The sequence below is a fragment of the Felis catus genome, chromosome B3, assembly GCF_018350175.1.
Source record: "Felis catus isolate Fca126 chromosome B3, F.catus_Fca126_mat1.0, whole genome shotgun sequence".
NCBI lineage: Eukaryota > Metazoa > Chordata > Mammalia > Carnivora > Felidae > Felis > Felis catus.
Window position 1 is genome coordinate 1,736,115 of NC_058373.1, and position 26,539 is coordinate 1,762,653.

At 57.3% G+C, this 26,539-nt stretch overlaps 1 protein-coding gene across 8 annotated transcripts in view; it reads left to right on the forward strand.

Moving 5' to 3' along the window:
- The window catches only part of ARNT2 (aryl hydrocarbon receptor nuclear translocator 2), a 147,475-nt gene that overhangs the window by 63,266 nt on the left and 57,670 nt on the right, over nucleotides 1-26,539 (forward strand). For all 8 annotated transcript variants that reach the window (XM_023254804.2, XM_023254803.2, XM_019831777.3 and 5 more), the window contains exons 6-8: nucleotides 13,456-13,558; nucleotides 17,085-17,150; nucleotides 17,433-17,518. In XM_023254804.2, coding sequence (XP_023110572.1) covers nucleotides 13,456-13,558; nucleotides 17,085-17,150; nucleotides 17,433-17,518 — 255 coding nt within the window. The remainder of the gene's footprint in view (nucleotides 1-13,455; nucleotides 13,559-17,084; nucleotides 17,151-17,432; nucleotides 17,519-26,539) is intronic.

A 26,539-nucleotide genomic window follows, 5' to 3' on the forward strand; every position in this document is an offset into this window, starting at 1 on the left:
GTCGAGATAAAGCGGCGACGAGGTTAGGTTCTCTCGAGCGGGCCCATCTTCGTATCTCCCGGCCCCTTACAAATGCGTGTGCGCGGCGCTTGGGAACCCTCGATCTTGCTCTAAATCCATGGGGAGACGTCACCACCTCAGCGGAGCGTCGCTGCGTTCCTTTGTGATGCTACGAACCTCGAGGTCTGTTCTGTGCGTTTCCATTTCTGTAGCCTGGCTTTTCCTGAAACGGAACATCCAAGTAGTGCTTGCAGAACAGCAGCTTTGTTAGTAAGTTTTGAAAATCCCCAGCCCCTAAAACAGCGGTCCTCAACGTCCGTGCACATCTGAATTTTACTGGCTCTGTTCAGGCTTCTGAGGCTGGCATTGCAACCCATTTCTCTGCCTTTGACCCTGTCGTGGTAAAGTCCAGGCGTCCGGAAAGGGCCAGGCGTCCAGACTCGCCCAGTGTGTCCCTCACCAAAAACAAACAAACCAAAAAACACCCATAAAAATGAAAGAATACAGCCCGGATCTGTTTTTTAGCAGGACAAACATGTCAGCAGGATCAAAATAAAGAAGAAACAAAATGTTAACAATGTCATCCGTCAGCAACATAATTGACAGTAAGCAGCAGGAGCCCTGAAATCCTCTTTGCAAGCCTGGAATTCTTAACCAAGTATCTCTGGTCCTAGCTCTGAGGCTCAAACAGTAAATAGACAAAGACTTGATTTCTCCATCTACAATGGGAAACCGGAACAAAAATAATCTATGAGTCGTATTGTTTTTAGGCAGATAGAATTCTTTCGAGTTACTTTAGGACAAGTGAAGAGACCAACGGAATCATTGCTTCCTCCTGTAGGATGCAGGTTTTAGTAAGAGCCTCACGTGGCGGCTGTATTTTGTAATGCTTTGGTTAAAAATAACTCGATTGCAAACACTCCAGCAGGATCAAGAAAATTAAAATAGTTTCCTTTAGCTTCACTAAAAAAAGAGACACGTTTCCTTCTGAGATGTCATGACTCACACCAAACGGTTAAATAAAAATGCACGCACAGCAGTGATCTTTCCTGTTTATCGCTCTCCCAGTAGAAGCTAATTGAGACGAACATCTGCGTTCACTTTTCCTTTTATTTTTGTAGATTCTTTTCTTACGCACCAACGCAGAGCCTCGCCTGCCAGCCGTTTACTCAGGCAGTGATCCGACGACGGATGGGTTTCGGTTTTCCCCTTTCTGGTGATGACACAAATTAGTCTCAAATGAGCTATTTACAATGTCATTCTTTAACCTTGAATCAAGTGCACGTATTCTGAGGGCCCAGAATCAGAAGAGCTCCGTGCCGTGGGGACCTCAGCGCTCATACAGGCCAGCTCTTGTCTGGGCCGCCTGGCTCCTTCTGGAATGCACCCTGCCCGGGAGCCCCTGGCCGTGTCAGGAGACAGCCCGGCCGCCGTGGAATGTACGTGCTTATGCTCAGTTCGAAGCCTCCTTCGTCGCCCTGCCTCTGTCCTCAGCAGCCCGGCTGACACTATGGGACGGGGCCGGGAAAGTGCCCGTGCCTCACAGTTTGTCCCCATGCACACTCACCTGTGCCCGGGGTGGGGAGCTAAGAGTGTGGGCCTGGGAGTCATAGTCCGCCATGGGTTTGGGTCCCGGGTTTACCCCAGACCATTTAGGCAGTCGTGAACAAGGTACGGGTTCTCCCTGGGTGCCCGGGTCCCCACCGGCACGAGGACGGTGTGAGTAGCCCCCCAGCGGGTCTTTGTGGACGAGGGGAAGCACTTGACGGAGGCGGGTGGCGCGTCGTGAGGCCATCCCCTCGTTGCTCGTGCAGCACGCGTAACTGGGCCCGATACGGGAGGCACGTGGGTGGGCCAAGCGGACGCGGTCCCCGTCCGTGGTGGAGCTGGGGGAGGGGCGTGGCTGGGGGAGATGGCCTCTACTGTGATGACAGCGTGGCATTTCCTTTCTAGTCCTTGCAGTGAATTACATTGTTGAGTTTTTCAAAGCGAAGCAGGTCTTTGGTTCCTGAGATGAACCGCACTTGGGGCAGGACGTGGTCGGATTTGACTTGCTAACGTTCTGTGTCAGGGTTCTTCTGCGGTGCTGGTGATGGGTGTGGGCCTGTGGTTTCCTTTGCTGTTGTGAATCCAGCGTCTTCTCGTTGGCGTTGACTCCCGCGAGAAACTCCGTGCCGTTCTCAACTCTGCCCTAGGTACAAAATACCTCTTTTTATCCGGCTGGCTTTAAGGTTTTTCTCTTTGTAACTGGTGTTGAACATGGGATTATGGCTCGCCTTAGTATGGCTTCCTCGTGTTTATTGTACTTGGTGTTCATTTAGTGGCTTTCATCTCTGGGCTTACGGTTTTCATCATATTTATAAGAAGTACCAGCTTTTCATTCCGCACATGTTTTTCCCTGTTCCCGTCTTTCCCTCCTGTTTCTGGGACACCAATTACACATATATTAGACGGCGAGAGTTCTCCCACGGTTCACGGATGCTCTTTTCATTTCCTTAAATCCTTTTGATCTCTGTGTATTTCATTTTGAATACTTTTTTCTGTGTGTCCAAGTTCACTAATCTCTTTTTCTGAAACATCTCGTCTGCCTTTAATCCCATCTTGTGTGTTTTCCATTGGAGGCAGCGGTTTTCACGTCCAGAATTTCAGTTCTCAGCTCTTCCTTCTTTCTGACCTTCCCGCGGGCACTTTCTTTGGCCTCAGGTGGTTTCCTCACACGCACCGGCCGATCGGTAGCCTGGTACTGGCTCCGGGGGACCCCTGCAGAACTCTGGGGTCCCCTGTGTGCACCTCCCGCCCTGGTTCTCCGTCCTAGCCTCCCAGGTGCACATCCTCCACTAGCTGGCTCAGTCTGGGCCCTGTCCCCTGAGCTGCAGCCTGGGGGTGCTCTCCAGGCGGTCCTTGGGGGACCCGTGGCCTCGCCTCGCCCGTTTACTGTTGTTCTATGTATTTTGCCGGTTGTTTGATGGGTTCAGAGGGAAGGTGAACCTGGGCCCCATTGCTCTGTCTGGACTGGAAGCAGAAGTCCCTGTAGTGTGTCCCCTGTCCCCTGTGTCCCCGGCTGCGGGCTCTGTTCTGTGGCTCCAGGACTGTTTCTCGGAGTTTCTTCTAGTTTCCTGGTTGAGCTGCTCTCATTTGGGCTTTGATCCTGAAATCACGTTTTTCACCCAAAAGCAATCTTTCCCGGACTCAGGTCACTGCCTTTCTGTTTATGAAGGATCTTGTGCGTACCACTGAGATCGGGTGTTTCGGTGTGGCCCGCGTCCCTGGAATGCGTTTCGTGGGGCGGGGGTGGGGGGGTACTTGGTGTGACTTTGCAGTCACATCCTTCTTGCCGTGTTGAATCTTCCCATGCGTTACGCTCGCCTCCTTCACCTTTTCATTCGTCCTTGGATCCTAACGTGTACAAAGAGCTGAAACGGTTTGGGTCTGTGTGTATTTCTTTGAAAGTTAATTTTTCTAGACTGGGGCTGGGTTGTGGGGGGCGGGGCTGGGAGGCTGCCGCCAGCCAGGGTTGGCGGGGGGGGGGGTGTGTGTGCTGGAAGGGTCCCCCCCATCCCCCACCCCGTTCCCCAGCCCCCTCCCCCGGCAGCCTGCCTCCTTCCTCCTCTTCACGGGACGGGCTGGCTGCCAGAATCCCAGGTGACACGAGAGCTCTGGCCGGGGCCCTCCGTCCAGGCCCTGGGACCCCTCGTCTGCTTCCCGACTCCCTGTTCTTTCTGCTGCTTGTGCCTTTGGAGGCTCCCCTTAGGGGAACCTGTTATTTGCTTCCCAGACAGTCCCTTCCTCTGTCTTTGTTGAACCACAGGCCGCACGTGCCCCGTTCCTGCAGAAATCCCTCCGTGTTTCGGATCTGTTCGAGGCCCTTCTGGCCGCGTTTCCGCATGGATACGGATTTCTGTGGCTATTTTTGTGTTTTCTTGATAGTCTTGTTAGCAGCGTGCAGGGGAGGCAAGGCATGACCTGAAACTGCCTTCTGGAACACAGTGTGTCAGCCCGGGCTCCTTCTACGCGCCGGGCGGCCTTTCCGCAGCCAAGGATGGAGAGGACGCTTCATCGTTTACCGTTACAATGAAAGCCTCAGGCCTGCATTTCTGGCATTTTTGTAGCATGATACCCCGAGAGGAATGTGTTTCTTTAAAGCACAGCCCAGCATGTTCTAAACAGGACGAAGCACTTGTACTGTTTCTGCAGATTAAATAGCAGAAGAGGTGCGGGGGGGCCAGGGGGGGCCACGGCGGGGGAGGGACAGGGCGGGGGGCGGGTTGGGAATGAACACTGGAGCCGCGGGTGGCGCTCGGGTGGTTGGCGTCAGGCCTGGAATGTGTCCGCCGGAGAAAGTTCCAAGCCGGGGGCTGTTGGGAGGCCGCGGGAGCCCGGTTGTCCACGGCAGAGGCAGTGTGGCCGTCCCCCACCGAGGGTCTCTGCCTACCCCCGCGTCCATCCTGCCCTTGTCAGCGTGCAGGACCTCACCTCCGTGATGCTCTGCGCACGATGGCCCGGCCTCCGGCCCCTTGCCCAGCCAGAGGCTCCCCACCGCCTTCCCCGGGGGGCAGGGCGGGCTCGCGCACAAGCCAGACCGCCGGGCAGAAGGGCTCCTTGTGAGCGTCTGTGGGGCCTCGGCCCTGTCACCGGCTCTAGTTGTGGGTCCCTTTGTGTTTCTTTTGCTATTCGAGGGCCATGGGCTAAGTCCTAACCCAGAGGAGGGATGGTTCCCTGCGAGCCTGTCCTGCTCCCTGGAAACGCTTCCCTCTCTGGGCTGTTCTGCTCGGTGACATGATCACCACTGCCAGTGGTCACTTCTCCCAGCTTCCTTCCCTGCAGACTGACTAGGACACTCAGTCCCCCAGGCCGGGCGTCTCTCTCTCGCTCTCTCAGAGATGGGCGGCATTAAGTATTAATGCTAGTCTTATAAGCATTTGCTTCTAAAATCTAAATTTTTGATAGTCTTACATTTAAAATACAAATCATCCGAATTTCCCCAGACGGTTCTGCCTTTACAGGGTGGGGCGGCCCTCGCGAAGCACACTCAAAAGCACACTCAGAGCATTGCCCACCGATGACGTCAGGGGACCGCTGGGCCTCAGAAGCGTCAGGAGTCCCTGGCCGGCCGCCTCTGGGGGAGTGACCGCTCTCCTAGTAACTGCTGGGACAGCGGGCAAAGCCAGGACTGCCCCCGGCCAGCCCCGCCAGCCTGGTCACTGACTGTGCCTGCCCCGGGGTGCTGAGGCCCTGTCACTGCACCCACAGTGGGTGCAGACCCCTCAGGAGTGTCCCGGGGATGGCGTGACCTAAAGGCTCCTACCAAAATGCAGGCAAAACCGGAAAAGCAATAAACACACGAATTACAAAAGAGGGGAAAACCACCACCCTGGGATCCACCCCTGCAGCGGCTGTCCCCTGTCCCCCGCCCACCCTGCTCTCCGCTGGTTGGGGGAGGGGGGGTGGGCTGCAAGTGCCTGAGCAGCAGCTGCCCGGGAGCAAGGACCCTTCCTCAGATTCCCACGAGGAGGCCAGTCTTGGCTGAGTTTTCTGGTGTCTCTGGGCTTCAGTTTGCCTTGGGGACCACACGGCCGGGTCTCGCGAGCAGCGGGGTCGTGGGGTGTCTGTGCCCGGGGCGCCACAGTGAGGGGCTGCACTGCGCACGGAGAATTTAGGAACAACAGCGGAGCCTCCCCTAAGTCGGTCTGCGTCTTATTATCTCCATGTGCCCGTAGTTCCCGGACGTCTGGGCGGCACAGACAGGGTTTCTCCCCGGGAGGCCGGCCCCTCCCAGTCAGTGCCCTTCTCCTCCTGCCTGTTGGCTTCACCGTGACCCCACTTCTGCGGTCGTGATGGGGTCTCACGGGGTCACGCGCACAAACTGTTGCGTCATGCCCCGCCCTCAGGAAAAGCCTCAGTAGCCCTCGGTCCCTTGTCCTTCCTTCTGTCAAAGGCCGAAGAGGGTTGCATTCGTCTGGGCTGTTTGCTTGCAAGTGACAGAAGCGGGTGTTCAAGGAGGGCGGGGGGGGCTGGGGATTGGTGGCACCAAGGATCTGAACACCGTGATGGCACTCTCACCAGGCAGCACCTTCAGGGCTTTCTTAGAGTCCGTCTCGCTGCCGTCGGTCCGGCCCTCCATGAGGCTGAGCTCAGGTTCCTAAAGAAAAGGGTAGAGAGAGGACAGGTGGGAATGCTCACATTTGGCCCGTGGGGGACCCTGACTGGCCTGGCTGGATCCTTTCCGAGTTTGGGGACCGGTCACTATGGACAGAGGAGGAATGAGGTGCTGTGATCGGTCCGGCGTGTGCCAGGGGCCCAGCCCTCAACCAATCATCATGGCCGGGGAGGCGGGCTCAGACAAGAAGGTGGCAAATGCTGTGACAGTCACAATAAAGAAATAGCAGGAGAGCACTGTGCTGGGGGAGGCCCGGGTGCTTGGGGCGACGGGTGTCCTGCCCACCCAGAGCCCCTTCATCTGGTGCGAGAAGAAAACCGTTCTGGCCACCACTTGAGCATTGGTGTAGCTGTGCCCTCGGTCGTGCCCAGACACCTGCCAGCCAGGACGAAATACGAGGGAAACGCACCCGAGCTCCCTCGCAGGAGGCTCCGTCGATGGGGCTCGCGCTCTGGAGCAGATCCCGCGCGCCGGGGGGTGTTTGTTCCTGTGTGCACAGCTGCTAACGTGGCCGGGGTCAGCCTCTGAGAACAAGAACACGCTGTCACTGGAACAGCAACCAAAGTCCCGTCCAGCCTCTGGTCCCCATCCCGGGGGCCACACGTCTTTGGAACGGCATCAAATAGTGTCCATCACGGGGCCACCGCTTTGCCTTTGTTCCTAATAATTTTCCCATGTTTTCCTCCTTTGCTATCTTGGGGTTTCTTCTTTCTAAACCAAGATAAGATGTTTCCAGTTTTCTTAAGGATTCTTTTGATGAAATAATTCTCATTTATATTTGTATTTCTGCTGTAGCCTGGGGAGCTGTTTTATGAGCACAGAGCTTTCTTTTGTGATCTTATCCAACACAAACTTCTGATTCTTTCTTTTTTTTTTTTTTTTACAAAGTTACCGCTGATCTAAATAATACTTAAAAATCAGCTTACCGAAAACAGTTACAGAAGGGCCCTTTGCCCACAGAGGACAGTGCTCTGTGTTGGCATCTGTGATCATCCTTCTAAAAGTAGGAGCTGGCAAATGGTTTTTTGTTGAGGGCCAGGTAGTCGGGAGGTTTGGCTTTGTGAGTCTTACAGTGTCTTTCACACGCACTCAGCTCTGCCATTGTAGGCCCGAGAGGAGCCGTGACGGCTGTGGCCGTGATCCAGTAAATATTTAAATCACAGTGAGCCCCTTTGGGGTCGGATGTCACAGATGTCAACACGTAGATTGCTGAGTCCTGTCCTAAACCCTAGATGCTCTAGACTCAGAAAAATTATCGTCGAAAAGCCTGAGATGATGTGCCATCATTCTGTCCGTTCCATAGAGTGGAAACACTCTCCGTGCAGGACCGGCCGCGGTTCACTCGGAGCCTGGAGCAGACTGGGTGTCGGTACGGACAGCCTGTTGTCACTGGAGGCGGGATTTCCATTCTTGGGAACCTACCCTGACATGGTGTGGATGTATTTTTCTTCCCAGTCGCTCGCCACGGCGTTACTTGCCGTGTGGAAGCCCTGGGAATGGCTTCACGTCCGAAAGTAAATTGTCTACTCAAAGTGATGCTATAGAGCCTTTCAAATGATGTTTATGATTACATTTTATGAGTTTCTGTTGTGACATAAGGTGGAACAATAAAGACCATGAAGCCTCAATTAATTAAAAGAAAGAGCAGGCATGCACACGAAAAGTTTGACGGGAAATAGGCCCAGATGTCGATAGTCTCTCTCTCTGGACAGGAAGGTTGGGGTTTTTACTGTGTGTGTGTATGTATGCGTGTATTTGATTTTTCCAAGAGATCGCTTTAGATTTACAATAAGAGCATTTTAAGAGGAAAACAAGTAGTTCTGCAACCCTTTAGCCTGAGATGGTGTTCTGGGCTGTATTCTAGAACCTTCCAGAATGCCCTCTTCTCTCAGAGAAAGCCAAGAGGCAGGGGCCGGGCCGACCAGGGGAGGCTCCCCGACCGTGGGGCTCCAGGCCAGGACGCTGCCATCTTGGGGCTCACGCAAGTGCCTCCTGGACCCGCCAGGCTCTTACGCTCTGGTTCCTGAAGGGGGTTGACTGACCTTGCACGTGTACGTCTTCGGGTGTTCACGTGACCTTCAGAGTAGGCATGTCTGGTCTCGTGTTCCCACGGAGAGGACGCCAAGCAGGCTGCTCGTCGTCCCCCACAACCCCCACGGGCGGGGGCCGAGCCTCCGGGCCCTGCTGCCCCTTCCTTCCGGAATGGGCCACGCCATTGGGTCCCAGATGGTTCCCCTCTGTGCGCCAAATCCAGAGAAGTATATGCTTCCGCGGCTGCTGGTTGTGTGGAGGTGGCCGGGGCCTCTTTGGCACCCTGGCCACGGAGTCACGTGGGCCCTGCCTGCTCTGAGAATGGACCCACGCCCCGGAGGGAGTCATCGCTTCCGTACGGTGCTGAGGATGTAGGGGTGCGCGTTCCAGAGGGCACCGTGGAGGACAGAGGGCGGGAGGGGAGCAGGGGCACGGGGCGTGGGCGAGGGGTGCGGGGACGAGAGGTGGCCTCGTGTCTCTAGTTCAGCAGCGGCCACGGCGGGGCGGGCCGGGGTTCGTGGTGGGCCCACCCCGCAATGGCTTTGCAGAGTGGGCCCTCCGACCCCCGGGGAGCAGGTTGGACCCTGGAAGGTGCCGGCCTCGGCCTGGATTCCGCTCCGAGGGGCCGCTTGCCTCCATACGTCCCCGCCGCTTTCAAAGTTGTCAAAACTCCAGTTTTCCGGACAGCTTTTCAGGAACACCCACTGTACGAAGTTGAGCACGTTTTCCTCCCGAGGGGCCCGGGAAGGGGGCTCATCGTGCCCACGGAAACCGGAGAAGCACACGGAGAAATAAACGTGGGAGTGGTTGCCTCTCGGGGTCACGACAGCAGATCATGGAAATGTGTTTTTTCATTTCCTCGTATTCCGCGGCTCATGTGTTGCGCAGCTGTGATTTATTTTCAGAGCCCACTTTGGAATTTGACAGACTCTCACGCTGGCCCGCTTCACAGCTGAAACCGTGTGCCATTTGGTCGATGATAAAGCAAGTGACAGTTTACAACGAAAACAGCCGCAAAAAAGAAGCCGTCTGTGAGTGAGACAGACAGGTGTCAAACCGGGGCAGGGGCTCCCGGCAGCCTGGGGGGCGGGCCTCTCGCTGGGGCCGAATCCTGGTGGACACGTCCTGCCCGCAGGTGCAGGGCCGGCAGTGCCCGGAGTGCTGGTGTCCATAGGGGGCCGTTCACCCTGCAGAGCTGGTCCCCTGGGAAGCAGAGGCTGGAGCGTCCCTGCCGCTGAGGGTGCTGGGAGGGCCGGCCGGCGAGGCACCTGCTCCAGCCCTGAGTGCCAGCTGGCTCTGGTCCAGGGAGACGGGGCCCCCAGGTGCTGGGTGGGGGGGGGGACGGGAGGTGACCACCCTGTGTTGTACATGCTCTCTACTCCCTCCTCTCTGTTGGGAGCGGTGAGCCCAGCCCTTTGGGTTTCAGGTGATAGAAATCCATTCAAGTATTTATCGCAAAGGGGCGGGTCTCTGGTCACGCGTTTACCCTTTCTCTGGTTTCTTTTTGTTTGTAGCATTTATCGCCACCTGACAGCAGTCTCTTCCCTCCCCTGTTTTCTCTTCTTTGGGTTTTGCTGTCTGTTCACCCTCGAGATTATATAATGGCTTCCGCCTGTGTAACTCTTTGTGCTTTTATCGGTGCCTAGCATACTGGAGGCATTTAGTAAATATTTATTAAATGATGGCAAGGTGACGCCTGGGTAAGTTGTGACAAGAAATGGGAGATCATCAGGCAAAGGAAGGAGGAGCTGCTGGGGAGGCCAGGGCCTCGGGACCCGGAGTGGCGCATGGGGACGGACGGGGACAGCGAGTTGCTCTGAGCCGGGCAGGATGGGGGGCGGGGGGGCACGCAGGGGTGCAGCAGGTGCAGCCAGAGAGGCGAGCAGAGGCCAGATCTGGGGGCCCCTTCACAGAGGGCTGCAGGTCTCGGAGTGGTTTGGGGATCCGTAGCGGGGAGCATGAAAGGAGTGGGACGCGATCGTTTGTTTTGAGTTTGCCGGGAACCTCGCGCTTCGTGCGTTCCTTGTGTGTGTCCTGAGTGCGGGTCTTAAGCCTCCGTTGGCGGAAAAGGGAAAGCAAACCAAGCAAGCGTAGAGCAGCAGAGCTGAGCGCCAGGGTCACCCTAGTGATCGAGCCCGGCCGTTTCGCGATGGAAGTGGAGACTTCTGAGGGATGCGGACGACGGGTGGAAGGGGGTGAGGCCGGGCGGGTCGGCTGCCCACTCAGATGAGCAGGGGGCTGAGGGCGGCGGGACGCGGACGCGGGAAGGTTTTGGGGGGGGTGTCAGGAAGGACAGAGTGTTGGCGGCTCCTCAGATGTGCCGTGAGCGCTCTGTGTTCTGTATTCAGTAAGCGTTTCTAGAGCACTTTCTTTTTTTTTTTTTTAACTTTTTTTTTTTTTTCAACGTTTATTTATTTTTGGGACAGAGAGAGAGACAGAGCATGAACGGGGGAGGGGCAGAGAGAGAGGGAGACACAGAATCGGAAACAGGCTCCAGGCTCCGAGCCATCAGCCCAGAGCCCGACGCGGGGCTCGAACTCACGGACCGCGAGATCGTGACCTGGCTGAAGTCGGACGCTTAACCGACTGCGCCACCCAGGCGCCCCTCTAGAGCACTTTCTGAGCCACACGCGGTGTTGGTCCCTCTGTAGCGTCCGCGGGTTTACTCGTCACGACAGCGTCGGAGGGCGACACTCCTGCGACCCTCATCTTACAGGTGAGGACGCTGGAGGGCAGACCCATCAGTTCACACGCCCAGGGTCGCGCGGGAAGAGAAGGAGGCGGGGTCGAAGCAGGTCTGTGCACCTGGCACTGGACGTCTGGCTTGAGCGGCTGGGTAGGGGTGGGCTGGTGACCGCGACGGGGCCTGCGGGAGGCAGGGAAGGTCTGGGCGCCCTGCACAGGAACGCGGGTTTGGTTTTGGACCCGCGGAGCGCGAAGTGTCTGAGAGGCCCCGAGGGCAGGTGGACGCGTACGAGCCTCCCAGAGAGGTCCTGCTGGGGAGGCCGCCTTGGTGTCATCGGCACGCAAGGTGTGGTGCAGCCGAAAGAGCCCCTGAAGGTCCTGCGGAGAGCGAGGGCGAAGGGTCCCGGCCCAAAGGGGGAGGACTGGGGGGGGGAGCCCCCCAGGGCCGAGAACCAGCAAAGGAGAGGCAGGAGACAGAGGCGCCCCGGGGGAGAAACGTCCAAGAGGGACGTGCTGGGGACAGGGACCATTTCTGTTTGCCCCCTCCCCTGCCACCATGACGGAGATGTGAGGGTGTCTGAGTGCCGGACGGAGGAAGAGGAGGAGGAGCGGTCGGGAGGCAGGTGCCTGGTCGCGAAACAGGGCCCACTGAGGGCGGGGACGCGGCGTTTCTTCCGCGGAGGGAGCAAGGCGGGTGATGGATGCGTGTCTCTTCGTGAGTGCTCTGCTGTGGGATCAGGGAAACGGGTAGGAAGCCGTTCGTTCTAGCTGGTTCCTTCGTGCCCACTTTGGGCAAAAGCCCTTTCCGGACGCATACAAACGGTTTCAGTTCAACCGGCAAGTATGGTGATCCAGGCGCTGTGAGCCGCGTTGGGACGTTTCGCACTTGGTCCCGGCCCGCGAGGCACAGAGCTCAAGCGCAGGGCGGGTAAGTCCTCGCCGTCCAACGTGACGGGTGTCACAGACGGGTTTCCTCCACGGGACGTGAAGGTAGGGTGACCGTGCTCACAGCCACGTGGGTCCCGGAGCCTCACAAGATGCCGGGCGCGGCAAAGCCATCGGATACACACCGAGCGGGCGAGCGGGCGAATGAAGACGTGGACGGGGGGCCCTGCCCGGGGGCCGGGACAGACTCCCCCGGGGTCGTGACACCCGAGCTGGCCCTGGACAGCGAGCAGCCGTTCACCAGGATGACAGTTCATGTGGAATGGGGCGTGAGCTGGCAGAAAGGCCTGCGCGTGCACACGTGTGAGGCGCGAGGCCCCAGGAGATGCGCACGCGGGGGCACCGTGTCTGGAGCCGCTCTCACACCCTGTCCAGGGGCCACCGACCACGTGTGCTCGCCACGCACCCGGAACAGGCTCGTTGGAGCGGAGATGTGCCCCGTGTGTGAAAGACACATCCCTTGCAAAGACCCAGAGAGAAAGAACGAGGGGCTCCCGGGGGGCTCAGTCGGTTAAGCGTCTGACTCGATCTGGGCTCCGGTCACGATCCGAGCGTCGTGGGATCGAGCCCTGTGTCAGGATTCTCTCTCTCCCTCCCTCTGCCCCTCCCTCGGTCACGCACGTGCATGTGTGCACTCTCTCTCTCTCTCAAAAAAAAAAAAGAAAAAAAATGAGACATTGCCCATTAGTGTTCTACACGGTGAAATGGTAATACTCCAGATCTATTACTGAAAGCGACTTTGCCTATTTGTTAACTTTTCAAGAAATGTGCCTTCTAGAACACGTCGAACTAGACAGGTGGTTCCCACAACATCTCTCTCGGGCAGGGTGGCGGGCAGGGCCGCGTGCCGAGACGCTCTGTCGGGGGCTCCTGTGAGCGATGCGGTTTGGAGCCCAGGCGGGCAGTCAGATGTGTGCTGTCTACACAGCTGGCGGCCGTGGGACAGGGGCACTGACAGAAAGGATGCTGGAGGTTGGGAGCCAGCGGGTGTCAGTTGAGGGAAGGCAGGCAGGGGGAGGAGGTGGAGAGACCGATGGGGGTGCAGGAGGGGAGGGCGGGAAGGACTCCCACATAGCGTCTGGAATTCTGACGTGGATTTCCGCGCTGACGGTGGTGCATTGGCTGACGTCAGGGAGGAGTGGGTGGTGCTGGGTGGTCTCGGGCTGGGGCGGAGGGGCTGCAGGGGCTGGTGCTGGAGGCGTGGGGTGCAGAGGCGTTGTCCCGGCCGTGGACGAAGCCGGTAGGGGTGCGCGGCGGGAGGAGAGAAGATGGCCCAGCTGGGGTCTCCTCGGAGAGGAGAGGGGACCACGGGCAGCGGCTGCTGGGGTTGGCAGCTGGGGACTGTGGCGAACGTGTCTCCGTGAAATGAGGGGGGAGAAACCGAGTCGGAATGACTCCAGGTGGTGTCATAGGACAGAGCAGGGACAGCAGGGGCAGACTGTCCTCGGAAGAAGACGAGGCACTTAGAATCGTACGGGTTTTGTGACCCCCGTGTTCCCAGCCAGAGAATGTTGGGGATCCAAGAAACGATCCGTGCAGCCCCGTTTGCCCTCATTTGCAGAGCGTTTGGAGAAAGCTCTCCCCGCCCTACGCCCTCGTCCGAGGCAGAGGCTCACACGTGTCCCTCTCTCGCTTAGGCCGGATCCTGGACCTGAAGACGGGGACGGTGAAGAAAGAGGGACAGCAGTCCTCCATGAGGATGTGCATGGGCTCGCGGAGGTCCTTCATTTGCAGGATGAGGTGTGTGCGGGGCGGAGGGCGGTGGGTGGCGGGTAAATGAGGTCTGTGCGGGGCGGCGGGCGGCGGGCGGTGGGCGGCTGCCCCTTCTGCTCCACCAGTAGGAGCCTTGACGGGCTCTGCTGAGGTGAAACCCCGTGGTCCCGGCTGCAGCACGTGAGCCTGCAGACCCCGTGGTCCGCCTCGGATGCCGCGTCCCCCTTCCTCCCACCCACCTTGTCGGACTTCCTGCCCGTCCCTGCCCACTCCTGGGTTGGCTTCCCCTGTCGGCTGGGTCCCAACTTTCTCCCGGTCCTTCAGGACCCTTCTGAACTCCAACCCCTCCAGGCACCATATTGGTCAACACGTTTTATGCAAGATGGGTCGATTTTGTACTCGCTTTTGTGTTTCCTGTGCCAAAGCACACGTTTTCATTAGTGTTTATTAGATTGTCGCCTGATGCTTCAGGTGGAAATGTCTGGGCTCCGTGAGTCAGCAGCGGTTGCCCTGAGGACAGGGGCTTGGCGTTATCTTCTCTGAGCCGCCCGCGATCTATACCGAGCGTGTACGTGGTTAACGCGTGGTGTGGAGGAAATGCAGGAGTGACTGAACTGGGGGGTAATTAGAGAATTTTCTGTCCCCGAGGAAGAAAGAACAAGGCTTCAGAGTCCCTGTACCCTCAGCCCCGAGGCCCTGTAGGGGTGGGGCAGGGGTGCCTGGTGAGTCGAATCTGCCGGGACGTGGAATTGCAGAGGCTGTAAGACGAGGCAGTACCCCTCATTCATTCATTCATTCATTCATTCATTCATTCATTCATTCATTCATTCAGACATCTGTCGAGGGCCTGCCTGCGCCAGGCCGGGGTTCAGCCCTGAATAAAGCAAACAAAATCCCTGAGCTTGTAGAATGTCACTTTAGTAAGGGAGATCTAGGATGGGCAAAAGTACCAAGTAGACACAGGGAATGTCAGATAGTGGTAAGTGCTCTTGAGGAAAATAAAACAAATTTAAGAAGGAGGAGGAGTGGTTAGTTCACGTGTTACATAGGTTGGGTGGGGGTGGGGGGTCTCAATGATAAGGTGGCATTTTGGAGATGTCCCAGGAGACCTGGGACTATCTGGGGAAAGAAAATACCAAGTGGAGGGAACCGCAAGTGTAAAGGCCCTGGGGCAGGGATGTTCTTGTGTTTAAGTAACAATAAGGTTACTATCCAAGGAACAGGGTGAGTGGCCGTGGTGGGCAGAATGGTCATCAGTAAGGTTGGGCTGGGGGCGCCTGGGTGGCTCAGTCGGTTAAGCGTCCGACTTTGACTCAGGTCATGATCTCGTGGTTCGTGGGCTCGAGCCCCGTGTCAGGCTCTGTGCTGACAGCTCAGAGCATGGAGCCTGCTTTGGATTCTGTGTTTCCCTCTCTCTCTGCCCTTCCCCAGCTTGCATTCTGTCTGTCTGTCTCTCTCTCTCTCTCTCTCTCAGAAATAAACATTAAAAAAAATTAAAGTAAGGTAAGGTGGGGATGTTGGGTAACTTACAGCTTTTACTCTGAATGAGGCGGGAGACCGCTGGAGTTTTCTCGTAAGAATGACACATTCTGAATCACGTTAAATAATTCACTCTGCCTGTGTGTGGGGGACAAACCCGCAGGGGGGACGAACAAGGGTGCAAGTGAGGAGGCGGCTGGACGCAGGATTCTGGAATGCAAGGGAGAGGTTGGGCCGAAGGTACGGACTTGGGGACCGCCGTCACCGAGATGCTCCCTGAAGCCTGGAGACTGAATGAGGTCACCGGGAGGTGGGCGAGGCTGGAGGAGAGGTCAGGCCTCAGCCCCCGGGCTGCTCCTGTGGCAGGGAGGCGAGGAGGGGCCAACAAGCCCGAGACGGAAATGCAGGCCGGTTGGCAGGGAAGGGGGGTGAAGGACGTTCCTGCAAGGAAGGCGTGCTCCCCGCAGAGGCTCCTGAGGGTCCTGAACACGAGGGCCGGGGCATCCCTGCCGCAGAAGGAGAAACCTCGGGAGCCCCAGCTGCAGGCAGGTGGCAGGGCGGCCTCCGCCCTCTCCTCCCTGGCACGGGAGCCTGTCCCCACTGCCCGGCTCGGGGTCTCCCAGGCTGTCCTCGAGTCCCTGGGACCCCACACCGACCTTGATCGAGCCCGGCCGTCTCCTGCCCTTCTCTGAGCTTCTGCCGAGCTGTGCGACAGCCCCAGGCTGGCTCAGGGGAGCTCAGCACAGATGTCGCTCTCCTCCCATTTGCTGCCGGACCTGTGACTCGTCAGGGCCGTCCATGCAGAGAGGAGACCCGTCCTCCGAGGCAGCGCCTCTCCATTCCTGCGGAAGACGGGACGGAACTCCCTTCGACACCTGCCTCAGGTCACACGACGGCATTCGGGCGACGGAAAACACGATCGCTGCATCTGAGTTCATATTAGCCTGTGTGGATGAGTGCTCTCGGTCCGCTCACAGCACGGGGACGGCAGGGTGTCCGTGTGCTGGAGGCCACTGGGGACAGAACGCCGTCCCGAGGACAGAACCGCGGACAGCGCCCCGTCAGCAGAGCACACCCACCCCGGCGCGGGGGCAGCACCTGTAGGATTCTGAGTCCAGCACCACACGGCCCCCTGCGGAACGCCTTCCCCGGGGACGTCACCACACCCGGTCCTGCGTCTCCATGCCATCGTCACTCTGCCTGCAGGCCACGTCAGGCAGCCCCCGCCCTGCCCTGGTGCCCTCTGGGGGACGTGACTGCCCCCTGAGGCGGGCAGTTCTGCCGTCTGCCGAGCACCTGACCTCGTCCTCCCAATAAAGCGGGTTCGTTCTGGGAGGATGCCAGCCGGCCAGGCGGCGCGGTCCCAGGTCGTCCCTGCTGGGGGACACGCACCTGTGGGTGGCCGTCCCCAGTCTCAGAGCACAGCTGGCCTCTCCTCTGTGCCCTACGGAGCGTGAAGTTGTCCAGAGCGTTACCTGCCCTGGAGTCGGGACGCGGAAGCACACAGAAGGATGGGTACACACAGCACCGGCCGGACCCTGGTGGCAGGGCGACCCTCGATGTTCAGAGCCTGGGGGGGATTGAGAGGAGTGGCGGAGAAGGTCGCTTCCTGGCCCCTGCCTCCCGGAGAAGGGCCTCCGTCGCCCCCACTCTGCCCTTTGACGTCAGCGGGCTGAGGCGGTTACGTTGCTCCCAGTGACGGGACACTGCAGGGGCAGGGAGGGTCCCCACGGCCGCAGCCTGGGAACATGCGTCCTTCCGTCAGCGGGCAACGCACGTCTTGCGTTGATGGCTCTGCTGAGGCCCGAAGAGACCCCACCACCCTGCTTGCGTGACCCCGAACGTGACCGGGAGCCCCTGGAGTCTTTCTTAGGGGTCCGGCCGGCGGTGGGGGGGGGGGGGCTCTGCATCGCCAGGTGGGTCACGCTCCCCCGGCCGCGGTGACAGCCGGGGACCGGAGGTGCGCGAGCCCGCGTCAGAGCGCCAGCATCGATCAGAGCGGCTCTCTGACCGCAGGGCCGTCCCGTACAACTGCTTCGGGCTTTACTCATCCTCAGCGTTTACCGAATCCTAGGTGTGGGAACGCTCCTTTGGACCACCTGCCGCTGAACAGAATAACCACCATGAGGAAAAGGTTCAGGTCAGTGAGCCTTGGCGACGCGTGACGGGGCCGCGCGGGGGGGAGGGCGTGATGAGCGCCCTGAGCGGGGGAGCAGCGAGGCCGGGCGGGGGTGCCGGGGGTGGGGGGGCGTGGGACGCGTGCGGGGCTGAGGGGAGGGAGGGGGCTGGGTGCACCTGCCGGGGGAGGCGGGACCTCAGGGTGCCGGGAAGGCGAAATTCAAGCCCCCGAGGCACGCGTGACCCCGGCGTCCCTGCCTCCCGCCTGGTGCGGAAAGCCATCTCACGGATGCTCTTTCTTCAGGAACGGCCTTGGCCCCGTGAAAGACGGGGAGGCCCAGTACGCCGTGGTGCACTGCACGGGTTACATCAAGGCGTGGCCCCCCGCAGGTAAGCCGTGCGTTCTTCCCGGGGGGCTGGGTGCCCTCACCCGACTGTGCCTTCCCGTCGGGAGCGTGTGCCGCAAAGAGGCAGAGAGATGCGCTCGTCGTTCTTTGTGCTTAGAACGTGATGATCTCTGTCACTGGGGCAAGTCCCGCTTCCAGGAGCAAAGGTTTCTGGAAAGAGCGATCCTGCGCGGGTGCTTAGAGCCTCCGCCGCTTCCTGCGGTCTGTCGCCCGGAGCCCTGTGTGAGGTCGCGGTGGCCTCTGAAATGACAGCTGTCACTCTCACCGGGACGGTGCCACGGACGGCGGCAGGCGTCCGCGAGGAGCTGGAGCCCTGGCAACCCTCAGGTCGCGCGGGAGGCGCGGTAAACCAGTGCGGCTGCTTCTGGAAACCCGAGGGCCGGTCCTGGCCGCCGTGTGCCCGGGCCGCCCCACTCCCAGGGGCACGCGGGAGAACCGAAAGCGTTTGTCCGCCAAGGAACTTCCAACGGGGGAAGCGGGCAAGTGATTCGTGCTGCAATATCCTTGCACCTTGAAAGCGTCACGCTAAGCAGAAGAAGCCAGACACCCAAGGTGACCCGTGATAGGATTTCATTTATGTGCAATATCCAGAGAAGGTAGATCCCTCCAGGAAGAAAGTAGATGTGTGGTTTCCAGGTGCTGGGCGGCGGGACGAAGGGGGGCGTGGCTGTCCCGGGTACAGCGTTTCTTTTCTAGATGACACAAATCCTGAAATCAGATGGGGTGACGGTTGCACAAGTCTACAGATCTGAAAACCACTGCCTTGTGCCCTTGAAGATGGCGGGTTTTATGGCGTGTGAGTTATTAATCTGTTATTAAGCAAAGGAATATACGTGGTGTTGACCATCTGCGTCCCCTTGATGGCTCCGGAAGTGGTCTGGCTCTGGGAATGTTCCCGGTCTGCTGGAGAACGTTGCGACTCTGCTAGTATCGGATGGAGTATTTAAGTGTCCGCGAGGTCAGGTTGATCGATAATGCTGTGAAGGACGACTGTGTCCTTATTTATTATTCACCTGCTGGATGGATTGATCGCTGAGGGAGGCACGTTGAAGTCTCCAACCGTAACAGAGAGAGGGCTTGCCTGTTCCTTCCGCAGTTTTGCCCCCGTCTGCCTCTCATGTCTTGATGCTCCGTTGTATGGTCCATACACGCTACGGGTTTTTATGTCTTCTTGGAGAAGTGACCCCTTTGTCATTGTGTGATGCCCTTCCTTATTCCTGATAAGTTTCCCTGCTCCGAATTCTGCTTTGTCTGAAAATAATACAGCGACTCCAGCTTTCTTTGGATTGGTGTAAGCATGGTGTGTTTTTCTCCATTTTTTACTTTGAACCTGTGTCATAGTTTTTAAAATTTTTTTTTTAACATTTATTCAGTTTTGAGAGACAGAAAGAGAGCGCAAGCAGGGAAGGGGCAGAGAGAGACGGAGACACAGAATCCGAAGCAGGCTCCAGGCTCTGAGCTGTCAGCACAGAGCCCAGCACGGGGCTTGAACCCACAGACCGTGAGATCGTGACCTGAGCCAAAGTCGGAGGCTTAACTGACTGAGCCACCCAGGCGCCCCTAACCTGTGTCATTATATTTAAAGTGAGCTTCTTATAGATGTGTTGCTGGGTCCAGTGTTTTTACCCACTCCGACCATACAACTTTTAATTGGTATATTTAAACCATTCACGTTTAATGGGATTATTCATATAGTTTACTCAATACCTACCGTGTTTTCTATTCCGTGTATTCGTTCTTTCTTCTCCCCTCTCTGTGCATTCCCTGGTTTCCACTGAACGTTCTGTAGGATCTCATAGTCTCTCCTAGCATGTCAGTAATATTTCCTTAAAAATATCTTTGTTGTTTGCCCTGAGTTGAAATATATATTTACAACTAATGTAAATCCACTTCCAAGTAACACCGTACTGCTTTTGTGGGTAGTGCGAGGATCCCTGGACTCAGCTTCCCTTCCTCCCTCCCTCTCCCACAACACCGCTCTCATGGGCTACACTTACCCATGAGCACATTGTTACTGTTGTTGCCGGGAACACACAGAAATATATTAGCTCAATTAAGAAGAAAAGCGCACCTGAGTGGCTCAGTCGGTTAAGCATCCGACTCTCGATCCTGGCTCAGGTCATGATCTCACCCTTCATGGGTTCGAGCCCCCAGGCGGGCTCTGCACTGATGGAACGAAACCCGCTTGGAATTCTTTCTCTCTCCCTCTCTGTCTGCCCCTCACGCCATTCTCTCTCAAAAGAAATAAGTAAACTTAAAAATTAGGTTGAAACAAAAATAACGAAAATAAAAAAAGTGTATTTCCCCTTAATTTATTCCTTTATGTGTATCCGAGTTTCTAACCCGTATTGTCTCCTCCTTCCTGAAGAACCTCTTTTAACATTTACCGCAGGACGGCTCTGCCGGGGGGGTGAAGTCTCTATTTTTGTTTTTCCCAGGGTCGTTATTTCTCCCTCACTCTCAAAGGATAATTCTGCTGGGTTTAAGGTTTTAGGTTGGCCTGATTTTCCCCCAGCACTTCAGATCTCCACGCCTTCCTTGTTCCTGTGGTTTCTGACGAGAAGTTCACGGAACTGGTACCTTTGTTTTCCTGTAGCCCGTGTGGGACTTTTTTTTTTTTTTTCTGGCTTCTTTCAAGGTTTTTTCTCTTTGTCTTTGCTTTTCTGCAGTTCTAATATTACATGCCTCAGAAGCTTGTTTTATTTTGGTTTTTGGTTATTTATACCGCTTGGTAATTTCCGAGCTTCCTGTGTCTGTGGTTTGGTGTCCTTACTTTTGAAAAATTCGTGGGGGCGTCTGGGTGGCGCAGCTGGCTAAACACCTGACTCTCAACTTCCGCTCAGATCGTGATCCACAGTTCATGAGTTCAAGCGCCGTGACAGCATGGAGCCCACTTGGGATTCTCTCTCTCTCTCTCTCTCTCTCTCTCTCTCTCTCTCTTCCTCTCTTTCTCTCCCTCTCTGCCCCTCCCCCGCTCATGCTGTCTCTCAGAATGAATACACTTTTTTAAAAAAAGGAGACATTTTTGAATGCTGTGTCTTCACATATTTCTTTTGTTCCGTCTCCCTTCTCTTCCTCCTGGGATTGCGACTGCCCGCGTATTATGTCGCGTTCGAAATTGTGTGGCGACTCGGGCGTCTTCTGTTCTGGATCTTTTCACTCTTTTCTCCTCTTTGCATTCTAGTTTTGGGAGTGTCCGTCGGCAGATCTTCATGCTCACTGATTCTTTCCTTGTCGACGTCCAGTCTACTGATGCGTCTGTCGAAGGCACTGCTCGTCTCTCCGACAGTGTTTTTTGTTTGAATTTTTTAAAAAGTTTATTTATTTATTTTGGGAGAGAGCCGGGGAGGGACAGAGAGGGAGACAGAGCCAATCCCAGGCAGGTTCCATGCTGTCAGTGCAGAGCCCGACGTGGGGCTCGAACTCACGAGCGGTGAGAATATGACCTGAGCCGAAACCAAGAGTCTCCGACGGTGTTTTTTATTTCTAGCATCTCCTTTCGGTTTCCTCCTGGAGTTTCTACCCCTCCACTCGTGTTACCCGTCCGGTTTTGCTACTGTCTGTGTCTTCCATTAGAGCTCTTGGCATATTAATTATAGTTATTTTAAATTCCCTGGGGGCGCCTGGGTGGCTTGGTCGGTTAAGCGTCCGACTTTAGCCAGGTCACGATCTCGCGGTCCGGGAGTTCGAGCCCCGCGTCGGGCTCTGGGCTGACGGCTCGGAGCCTGGAGCCTGTTTCCGATTCTGTGTCTCCCTCTCTCTCTGCCCCTCCGCCGCTCATGCTCTGTCTCTCTCTGTCCCAAAAATAAATAAACGTTGAAAAAAAAAAATTAAAAAATAAATAAATAAATAAATTCCCTGTCCAGCAATTTCAGTCTGTGTCATAGTGGAGTCTGGTTAAGATGCTGACTTTGTCTCCTCAGGCTGTGCTTTTTCTTGCCATTTAGCACGCCTTGTAAATCTTTGTTGGAATCCAGATGTGACGCGTCAGGTGATACCAACGGAGGTAAATAGGTCATAGAAGTTTAATTGAATTATTCCCGGAGTCGGATGTGTTTAATGTTTGCCATATATATATATACATATATATCAGTTTGACATACAGACGTGCACGTGTCATATGCTTTTAAATTGTGTATTTTTTATTTATAGATTTTTCTTTCCTGTATAAATCATAATGCACATAATTGTCAGGGTGCTGCTTGCCTGAAGGGCCCCAGTTAGATTCAAGACTTTGAGCGAGCTGCCTTCACAGGTGTTCCGAGCCCAGACCTCAGCTCTGTAGATCTAGAAACAGTCCTGATGGGGCCCGAGAACGGACCAGCCCCGGCGAAGGTGGGAGTCCTTGCAGGCCGATGCCTTAACCAGGTGTGACCCATAATGCCGCGGGGCTTCCCCGTCTCTGATGGGGATGCTCACGCCCGTCGTCCGGGGATCCCGTGAGGTTCTGAGGCTGCTGTGAGGCCGGATTTGCATCGGAAGGTTGTTTGACGAGAGGCAAACCAGAGGAGAGGCGTGGACAGCCTGGAGAGAGACTTTGTGCAGCAGCGTGGCTCAGGGAGCACACGCGACGGCCTGACCTGTGCCCGCTGCTGAGCACCAGACACGGGCCCGTCCCTCGGGGAGCACGGAGCCATGGGGCTGGGGGGCCAGCACGCGCACAGATGATGCAGGAGGGTGTGGGGAGACGGCCAGCCCCGGGGACGGTGGGGGGGCCTGATGCCCCCCGGGGACAGGAGAGCTTCCCGGAGGAGGCTCCTCACAGTGTGGGTCGGTACCACCAAGTCCGGCCCTTGGGACCCCTGTTCCAGGAGACCGTCTCGTTCCTGAGTTCCTCTCCTGAACTCGTCACTCTTACGATACCGGGCAAATTCCCCGTCCTGTTTCTGGCCTCAGAGTGCCCTCCTTCTGACCACCGTATTTGGGCTCCACGCCTACAACATCACGAGAACTGCCATGGTCATGGTGAGTCTAACGCAGAGTCCTTGTGGGTGAGCAGGAGAGAGGAGTCTGAGGCCCGGGGTGCAGGCAGGTGACTGTACCCAGAGCCCACAGAGGTGACTCAGGACAGGCCCTTCTGGAGCCGCATGTGGGTCCGTGCCTGCGAGTGTTTGTGTGCCCGGGGTCACGGGGCCAGTAGGACTTGGCATGAAGCCTTCAGTGACCGCCCTTGGAACCGCACCATGTGCGAAGGGGTTGAAGGAGCCGGGGGTGTTTATCTTGGAGAAAGCGAGACATGATTTCTGTCTCTAAGTATTTGAGGGGGTGTCATATGAAGGAGGAATTAATCTTACTAAGGATAGTTCCAGAAGGCACAATTTGGACCAAAAGAGGAAAATTACCAAAAGGCAGATTTTTAACTCAATAGGGAGAAATGAATATGTTCCACACTCAACAAATGGGGAAAATTTAGTTTCTGGTCAGAGCTGCAAATTAAAATAATTTCATACTGTCTCCTCTTACCTATCGAGTGGCAAAAAAGTCAAAAAGACAAAAAAATGTCGGGCTGTGCTGACAGCTCGGAGCCCAGAGCCTGCTTCCGATTCCGTGTCTCCCTCTCTCTCTGCCCCTGCCCCACTCACTCTCTCTCTCTCTCAAAAATTTTTAAAAACATTAAAAAAAAAAAAAGACAGAATACACCGCATTGGTAAAGTTCGGGAATATGGACACTTGGATGTACCACTGATGGGAATATTATAAATCAGCGCCAACCTTCCGAGGAGGAAGTTGGCCGTATCACCAAATGCTTTAGAAAGCGCATTCCTCAACATACAGGGCTCGCGCTTCGAGGGATTGACTCCAGGGAGTCGATCAGAGAGGCGTGTGTGGCACGTTTAAGCATCGTCTGTAACCGTGGAAGCTTCGAATTGGCCCAGATCTCGGTGGTAGAGAAGGGCTCAAAAAACAGCACGGAACATCCGTTTGGTGGAGTACCGGACGGCCGCGGAGCAGGCCTGCTTTGGAAGGACGCTGAAGGACGCGGCGGCGAGCTGCGAAGTGTCAGGCCAGCAGCTTCTACAGAATAACCGTCGTGACCCACGTGTATCTTTCAGGTGTGAATGAGTCGTGTCATCTGTGCGTTGACGAGGCGTGCATGCGGCGTGAGCCATTGTTACTCCCGGGGAGCGGAGCGCTGGTTACTTTCTTCTTTCCTCTTCGCTCCTACCTTTGCCCAGTTACCACGTGACTTTCGTAATCAGAGACAATGACGTTTTAAAGAAGTCTCTGTGACTTTTCTAGCGCACGCTGCGGACAGTCGGAGCGAGTGGTTCGTACTGAGTTCAGAAATGGTGCCTTTCTGTTTGCTTTTTGGTTTGGTCTCACGGTGTATCATTCGACTACTGGCCCCTAGGAACGTAGAGCTTCTGGAAAACAAGCCTGCGTCAAACCAGCCTGAGGCGGTGCTGCTCGTTCCTTGGTGGATAACTACATTCTTAGCACCTGTGACACGTCGTGCCGCCCCCTGAGACTCGAGACCGAGCTCAGGCTGCATCCTTCTCCTGCCCCAGGACTCAGCCCAGACCGGGCTCGGAGGGTATATTTCAAGAAGACTGGACGGACGGATGGATGAAAAGAAGGAAGGAGTGAAAAGGATGAACGAGACGAGAGTAGTTGACCTAGGGAGTGGACGTGGGAAAGAATTTCTTGCCAGAATTTCCAAAGGCGTTTCTAGGACCTGCTTTTCCAGAAATCTTTTCAGATGGAAGAAGGAGTCATCTGCCCTGGATGAGGTGGCTGGAGTGAGGTCATTGGCACGCTCACCCTAGAATCAGGTCACGGGGCCGGAGGCCGGGAGGAGGAGCTCCCTCTCTGCTTGCACGGAGCCTGGTGAACGTTCTCCAGGAGTCGTGTCCCCGCCGGCCCCGAGCTCCTTAGTCGCAAACAACGACGTGCTTAGAAAGGATGAAGATTTCCCGAGCACCGAAGTGGCTGACCTTGGCAGTCTCTCAAGGTGCAAAGACGCGGACCTCACGGAGCAGACGGGGGGCTCGGGAAGGACCCTGGGGAAGCCGCGTGCAGCACGTGCGCGTCCCCGCGAGCCTGCTGGGTGTGCGCTCAGAGCCCTGCCTGGGGCCGCCGACCCCACACTACACAGGGACAGCACAACGCACTTCGGCGTGTCCAGAGGCCTTCGTGATTCGCCTCGCTGCGTTGTGTACCGCGTGGGTTTCACCTGAAGTGTTTGGGGTGCGACAGAGAGGAAAGGCGGGGTTCCAAAGACCGTCCCCTTGCCGAATCCCACAGCTGCTTAGTCTGAAGACGCGGGCTGTGCTCGACAGAATGAGCAGGTGAAGAAGCGCCCAGAACGCGTTGTGTTTTGTATCTCGTGAGGTGTGTCCAGAGCCCGAAGGAGACTTTGACCTTGGGAAGACGTTATTTGTGGCCCCCACCGGGTCGTCATCGCCCTGTGGCCTTGCATTTCAGACGGACGTCCAGAGTTGAGCCTCTGTTCCGGTGACCGTCCTCTGACCTGCCTGGGTCGTCACCTGGCAACCCCTGGGAGACCTCTGGTGAAGGGGCAGTGTGTCCGCACAGGGCAGCAGCGGTCGGGCCCGGGGGAGGGGGAGCCCGAGCAGGGTCCGGCTGCTCCCGCCTGGACCGCGAGGTCAGGACAGGGGTTACTGTCAGTGCCCGCATGCCTTCTCGGCGGTGAGGCTGGTTCCTGCCTTCAGTTTGCTGCCGGCCGGTCAGGGAGCCTCGGCCACGGCGTGCCAGAGGCCGAGGTGTTTGGGGGTCTCGGCTAGAGTCCGTGGTGGCCAGGCTGGTGCTGTCCCTTCGCCAGACGGCTCCGCCCCTGCGCCCGCTCACCTCTAGCAGCCCCACGCTTTTGCGCTTTGCTCGTTGAACACGATGTGCCTCCGGTTGAAAATCTCCAAAAGCTGCTTTGTCTGAATCGAGGCCACCGGCCCACGAGGCGGCGGCCGGCCCCCTGCTGTCTCTTACCCGCGGCCACCCTGTCCTGCGTCTGCACATCAAGCCTCCGTCTCCTGCTCAGCCCCTCGGTCTGAAGCCCCGGTCAGACAGCAGAGCCGTGACCTTTGCTTTGAGACCCAGAGCTGTGGTCCGCGAGGCCTTTCGGGGCAAAGCTGCCCTTCTGTTCCCACCATGGGCCGGGCACTTGGCTGGGCCCTGGGGACCCTCAGGCTGGTCGGGCCCAGCTCCTGCCCCCGTAGGTCCCGGTCCAGTGGAGGGGGCAGGTAGGCGTGCCGGTCACAGCAGAGCCCGGGGTCAAGGGTGGCAACGGAGGCACAGAGGGGAGAGCCCGTCTGCTGGGAGTGCCCTCCCGCTCGCTCGCTCTGGCGACCCTCCCCGAAAGCCTCGCCGGCAGGCAGAAAGTCACAGTCGAGCGGGAATGTCGACAGGAGGGAGACAGAGGGATTTCCTCATTGAGAAAAAGCCTGGCAGGTGTAGGGAGAGCATGGATGGGGGCTGCAGGTTGAACAGCGACCGCAGCTCCCTTGGTGAGTGCTCGCCATGGGCGAGGCTCTAGGAAAGGTCCCCTGTGTGCTCGAGGCTGCTGAGCTTTCACGACGCCCTCCGGAGGCGCTGGCCCCGTCGTCATCCCCGCGGCACAGACGGGACACCGGAGGACACGCACGGTGCCGTTGCCGGCGGGCAAGTGGGAGCGCTGGGCTGTGAGACCAGGCCTTGCGGATGCCCTTGCCGCGGCGCCCTGCTTTCTGCCGGTGGGAGGGGTGCTGTGCCGGCAGCCACGTGCGGTTCTCCGCGACCGGTGGGGGAGACGCTGCGTGGGCAGGAGGGGTCCCGTCCGGGGACCAGGCCGGGGTTTGGAGCCTGCTCTACACTGAGCATCACTGGGGCCGCTGCCGGTTTTTAAAGATCGTTCTGCGTGTTGAAGCCAAGTGGAGGGGGAGCGGGGATGGGCCCGGAGGCCTGGGGACCGGAGGAGACTCACCCAGGGAGCCACGGGGATGCCTGAGTCGGAGCCAGGCCGTGCTGATGGCAAGGGGTCGGGGGTGCCGGGAAAGCAGGTGCGGGCTGG